This window comes from Meleagris gallopavo, chromosome 8 (genome assembly GCF_000146605.3).
Source record: "Meleagris gallopavo isolate NT-WF06-2002-E0010 breed Aviagen turkey brand Nicholas breeding stock chromosome 8, Turkey_5.1, whole genome shotgun sequence".
NCBI classification, from domain to species: domain Eukaryota; kingdom Metazoa; phylum Chordata; class Aves; order Galliformes; family Phasianidae; genus Meleagris; species Meleagris gallopavo.
Window position 1 is genome coordinate 2,290,533 of NC_015018.2, and position 6,420 is coordinate 2,296,952.

General features: G+C 43.6%; 1 protein-coding gene across 1 annotated transcript in view; it reads left to right on the forward strand.

The window, feature by feature from the left end:
* IPMK (inositol polyphosphate multikinase) overlaps positions 1 to 5,999 on the forward strand; it is a 27,710-nt gene extending 21,711 nt beyond the window's left edge. The window contains exons 5-7 of the mRNA XM_010714139.3: positions 595 to 767; positions 4,341 to 4,422; positions 5,365 to 5,999. Of these exons, the coding sequence (XP_010712441.2) occupies positions 595 to 767; positions 4,341 to 4,422; positions 5,365 to 5,999 (890 nt within the window). The remainder of the gene's footprint in view (positions 1 to 594; positions 768 to 4,340; positions 4,423 to 5,364) is intronic.
* The last annotated feature ends 421 nt before the right edge of the window (positions 6,000 to 6,420 follow it).

Here is a 6,420-nt window from a genome sequence, read left to right on the forward strand (position 1 = left end):
AGCCACCAAAGGGACCTGGGGACATGGTGGAGAGGCAGCTAGGGTGTGAGGAGCATTCTCATCAGTAGGTGTGCTCTGAGGGGGGAGGAAAGAAGAAAAATGAGTGCATTTCTGCCTTTCCAGAGAGGGACTGTGAAACGTTAGTTCTTTTTAAAATGACAAAACCAACAAACAAAAAAACCAACAACCAGGGGGTTGAATTCTAGCCTTCTCACACGTAAAGAGTTCACCATCTCTATTGTAAAAACAGCCGTGCAGTGACTGTTTGTATGTACTTGCTAATGTGATTTAAAATATGCTAATGGCTTAATGAAAGGTACTCAGGAGTTTCATCTGGGCAATAATGTGAATTTGAGCGCTAGGCTAGCACGCTTAAATTGTATGATATTTTCTGAACCAGAAGGCATTTAGGATTTAATGCTAACAGAGTCTGTGGCTGCCAGCGGCCGTGGCTTAGGCTGTGTTCAGAGGCAAGCCCTGACATTACACGAGTCCTTTAGCTGTTCTCCCTGCTGCACAGAAACTCAGCAGAAGCTATTTTGCTGCTTCGTTTGCTTTGACCCACCATTAACCCAGGTTTTGTTTTTCCAACAGATATGTATCTGAAACTGGAAGACGTGACCCGTAAATTTAATAAGCCGTGCATAATGGATGTAAAAATAGGGCAGAAAAGTTATGATCCGTATGCTTCAGCAGAGAAGATCCAGCAGCAGGTCAGCAAGTACCCGCTGATGGAAGAGATTGGCTTCTTGGTACTCGGCATGAGGGTGAGAACTTGCTTTGGTTTCAAATTCAGCTTCTGCTCTGGCCTGTTGTCCAATACCAGATACAGCAGCTAGTTTACCTGGCAAGTGACAGTACCTGGGGTTCTGTGTAAATCAAGTGTTATCTGAGTGTGTTGTTGGGAGCGGTATCAAGCGTCCCATGAAGTATGTTTGAAAACACAGCTCTCCTTTGTTGCACTCTCTGCACTGAGCAAAGCTTTGCATTCAAAGAAAACACCTTAAACGCATGTTATGCTTCAGGAACAACTGTCAGCACGAGGTTCCTGGGAGATGGATGAGGTTCCTTAAAGGCCCACAGTAACTCTGTTACATTTTCTCGTGTTTTAGATGTGAAGAATGATGAACATTCAGTGTTATTTGTCTTGGCTACTCTAAAGCTTAAACATAAACAAAAGCTGTACAAAATGTTTATGGATCAGTAGCACAGATGTGTTGATATCAGTAATTAATTTCTCATGCAGTGTATTTGGAGTATTTTTTTTTCTGCCTCAACTAATGCAGGATAACTTTCATTTTTGACATTGAAACTAGATGATCGTTGTGGCCCTTTTCAACCCAGGCCATTCTATGATTCTGTGACGTGAGGTTTGTTGCTGTTCTCACGTAGATGCAGCCAGGGCTTCTCGAGCTCTGCACCAGCAAACAGAAATGGCTGAAGTCTTAGATAAGGCTCTGCATCGCTCAGATAGCAACAGCACCTAGATTGCACCATTGTCTGAAATAATTCTAATATCTCTGTAATGTTTTGCAGCTAATTGCCTAGGCTCCCAGCCGTAACTCTGTCTTGAGATAAGCTTTTACAGCTATAAATTATAGTGGTCATGAGTAGTAATTATATAAGCCTATGAGAGAGAACGTGGGAGTCAAGTCAAAAACCGGTGCAACAGTTGAGATCAAGAGGAAAGGCTGAAGATTACAGCTTTGGATTTGGCTTATATCATGACATAATCTTCCGTATCACATCTGTACAACAGCATACTTCACGTTCTCTGTGTCTTCACATAAAATAAATGCTTGCATCTACGTTATTTGTGCTTGTAACTATTGTTTGCAACGTGCTCATTTATTGCTACGTCTGTCCTGTTGCAGCAAATTCATTTGATTCCCTAATTAAAACCCTCTTTATAATGATGGTTCTCCCATGCACTGCAGTTTCCCATCTAGTGTTTAACTAGGTGAGATTTGTCATATGAATTTAGAACCAAATTGTGTGCTGAAGTCAGTTTCCAAAAAGATTTCAGAAGGTTCCTCCTCCCCGCACACAGCACTTAGCAAAGCCCCTGCTGACAAACAAGACCTTTTCTTTGCTCAGCTTGCCTCCTCCTGGTTGTGGAGTGCTCTCTGCCTGTCCACTTGCTTTCTTCTTGCAAGATTCAGGCTATAATGTGAAAACCTTCCTGTCCAGGTGCTGTCTGCCCATCACAGTGCATGTGCTAGGTAAGAGATGCTGGTGTTTGCTGGACAGAACATGGTGTAGCACAGTCCAGAACGTAGAGATCTTAGCTGTAGTCTCTCGATTATTTTGAATATGTGGGGTTACTTGTTATGTTTCTATTTCAGAAAAGCTAGAAAGAGAGAGAGCCAGACAAAAAAAAAATAGAAAAGAAATGCAGTTATCTTCATTTTTTTTTAATGCATGAGTCATAAAGATTGTCATGAAGAAAGATACAAGCAAAAACGTGTTAGTTTTCTGTTGTAATAAACACCACGTGGGGAAACAAGCCAAGTGCAGGTTGAGAAAGTCCAAAAAGAATTTCCCTTGCTAGTTAATTACCAGGATTGCTCGACATGCTGCCCATACAGAGTCACTACAACTAACAGGTAGGAAAAATTAACATAGTAACATGCTGGATTCCAGTTGTGTTTATGCAGAAAACTCAGGTAAGTGCTTGTAGGCACATGGAGGAGCCCATACGCTGCCCTCTTCTCTCCTGGTGAGGATGTTCAGGGTCACGCAGAAGTTTTCTTGCAGGTGTTGCTTGGTGGGTCACATAAAGAGTTTTGTTTCGTGCTGTGCAGTGAAACTTGTATGAATGCAGAGCAAACACGTAATGAGCTGTGGCAGGTGGACAAGAAATGAGATTTTCCTGTCTAATAGTTTCTTGGCTGCTGCTGAAATTACAGATTTGAGTTACTTGACTTGTCATCATTTTGACAGAAATGGGCTAGTGCACGCAGTTGCAACAACAGGGATACAGAAAAAAAAATGCTTCAAAGGCAAGTATCCTTTTGGGAAGGGTGAGCAGCAGATGAGCAGCAGTGACGGTGTGAGTGAAGCACGGTGCAGCAAGAAGCTTAGCACGTCGTGAGCTGCTCAGCCTTCTCTCCTCCAGCTCTATTTTTGGGGGGTAGGTGAGGATCCAGCAAAGGCTGCAGTCTGAACCTGGGTTCCTGTTCTCTGCTTTCAGCACAGGGATGAATGTGTTGATGTTTCTGCGTGGTCTTCCAGGAATGGCTCAGGCAGCCTCCTCTGTGCTGCTGAGAAAAGGCTTTGAGGGGAATGAGGAGACAGCTCTTTGCTTAATGTGGGGAATACTTTCATCATTACTTAAATATGCTGGCCTTCGGTGCCGTTGTCCTGAAGAAAAAAACTGCCTGAGAACTGCAGCCAGGCCCTTGGGCAACCAGGGGTGTCTTGACTGCTTGCTTATTCGTGAGATAGTTAAAAATGTGCCAGGTGGGGTTGGTAGTTTGTGCAGAGCAGGATTTGGGGCCTGCGTCTTCATACTGGGGCTGTGTAGGGCTGGGTGGTCTGAGTGAGCGCCAGGCAGAAAGCTTCTGCCAGAGTTATTGCTGCCAATAAGAATTGTCTGCGCTCTCATAAACAAGTTAGACTTCGGCGTGGCTGGCTGGCACGCCTCTACAATGGGAATTATTTTGGGTAGAGAGAAAATGTCTCTGCAGAAAACACTTTTGAATTAAGTTGTTAAGCTTGTGCAATTCCTGATATGGACAAAGCTGTGCCCGTGTGAGCTGCCTTCCTGCCAGGCCAGTAGCAAGCACTGGGTGCTGCCATGCTTCACTTCGTGTAACCTCACTCACACCTTGGGCCCTCATTTCAGATGTGCCTCGTGTTGCTGGGCCCTCCTGAGCACATCACAGCATTGCTTGCTGTTTTACTGTTGCAGTGTATGTTTCTGTAGTTTTAAGAACTGGAAAACACTAGCAGTGAGTTCCTCTGAGTGTGCTCAGTCTGACTGATGTAATCCTTGTAGTAACACTGCTAGGAACACGATGGTTTCAGGTCTTAGCACTGATTTGCAAGGCATGTGCCGTGCAAAATGCGTCCTGCTATACACAGGTCGATCTGTTCTTAGCCGATGTAATGGTGTCTTTCTGATGCCTGAAAATATACAAGTTGTAGCTTATAACCCTAAGTTGTGCAGCAGTGTTGTGCAGAGCACTAGAGGGCAGTGCTGACTTACCTAAGTAGCTGTACAGCTACCAGGGGGATGGATGGGGCCAGAAAGCATCACCTGTGTGAGAGATGTCTCCTAGCTCTGCAGAAAACCATGGTTGCTCTGAAGTTCAGACTTGCCTTTTTGTTCCCTGCAGGTTTACCATGTCTCTTCTGACAGCTACGAGACGCAAAACCAGCACTACGGGAGGAGCTTGACGAAGGAAACAGTGAAGGATGGTAAGGGAGTGTGTGTACAGAACTTAGTTCACTTGGCTATTATTGTTGTGATTTTAGAACTATATGTAAAAGTAGTCTGTGTGCCCCCATGGTAAAAAAAAAAATACCCCCTCTCTCCTCTCCCAGATGGGTCTAAGGCTGTCTCCTCTATCCCTGTTGACCCGAAGTTAAGTTGGCAGTTGGCTGTAACAGCTGTGTGTCTTAAAGGAATCTCGTCATCACATGTCTTTTACTGCTAATAAGGGAGTAGTTGTGGTAGAATAGAATTTCCTTGCAGGTTTGAGGTTTGATAGTGTAATGAGGTAGAAATCCCTTAGGGGCATTTATGTTTTTAATCTGCTCAGTATTATCTCCGATTGTATTCTGTGAATAAATGCTGTCTTTTATATTAAAAATACATTTTTCTCTGACCTCCTCAGTCGAAATCTATCCTTACTTTGCTCAAGACCAACAAGAAATAAAAGTGCTGCCCTCATATGGCTGTTTAGTGATAAATATTTCCAGCTAGTCGTTAACTGGCATCTGGGACAGAAGGACAAATAGACAAGCCCTTAGAGCTGGTACTGACTTGTCAGTTCTGCCACTCATGATAAATGAGCTGCTTCAGCTTTTTTATGCCTGGAGAGTTCAGTGGGTCCCTGCCCAACACGACTGGGATGCTTGCTTTAAATGACGTGGGCAGCAGGAACCTTGTTTATCTGCAGTTTGGTACACTGAGTGGCTGGATTCCTGTACCATCCAACACCAACCTGTATTTCTGTAAGGCGGTACTGAAGGTACCTGAATTCCTTGGTTTGGTTCTGATTTGTTTAGTAATTGTGCTTGAAACTCAACACTGCCTTTTTTTCATAGCGGGAGTTATTCTTATCCTCAGATGTTGAACAGCACTTGATTTCTTTTCCAGAGGTGAAAATAATCCTCAAAAATGTCTATTTCTTGTAGGCATCTCAAAGTTCTTCCACAACGGGTACTGCTTGAGGAAAGATGCGATCGCTGCCAGCATTCAGAAGATTGAAAAGATTTTGAAGTGGTTTGAGGGCCAAAAGCAGCTCAACTTCTATGCGAGCTCGTTGCTGTTTGTTTACGAGGGCTCGAGTCAGGCCCCAAGCGTGCGGCTGAGCGACGTCACCTTGGCAGAGAAGAGAGGAGTGCCCAAAGGACTGCTATCGGGTGGAGACATACTGGAGTATAATAACAATATTCATGTCATAGGTTCTACAGAGAATGGGAAGATTGAGGCCTCTGTCAGTAAAGGCTTGTCCAAATTTTATGCACTTCACAAAAAGGCGTACTCAAAGAGGCACCACAGCCAGCTCTCTCTAAAAGTTGAAAGCTTGGAACAAGACAACATGTGGAAAAGCAGCACTTGCATTGCACAGGAGCATCTGAACGGGAACGTTATCCCGCAACTGGAAAAAGTTTTCTGTCACATGCCAGCAGAGATCAAGGAAAGTGCAAACGTAGAAGTCCGAATGATAGATTTTGCTCACGTGTTTCCCAGCAACACAAAGGATGAGGGCTACATTTATGGTCTGAAAAATTTAATCACAGTACTTAAAAATATTTTGGATAACTAGATTCTTTGTTATGGTTTTTACTGGGGGCCAACGATAAAGAAGAGCAACAACATGAAGAATTTCTGCACTTGTAATGCTGTATAACTGGGTTTGTATTGTTCTACTATATCTAATTTGTCTTTGTACTTTTGGTAGAAGGGTTTAACTTTTTATAATCTCACTCAGGAAAATAAATGATAGTGAACCGGGGAGTGTGAAAGGGTGAAGATTCTTGCAATTAAGCAGGATAGGTAAATTAGCAGGGTGAAGTGTGTGTGGTTGGCTTAAATCCAAGCAGAACTATTGTACAGTAGGCAGGGGTTGTGGTAGTTCCCATACGGACTTGAACTTAGATAACATTTGCCCACTTAGCCTTGACACTGAGCCATATCTCCATTAACAGGTCTTTAAAAAACGGACTGAAAACTGTACAGTACAGGAC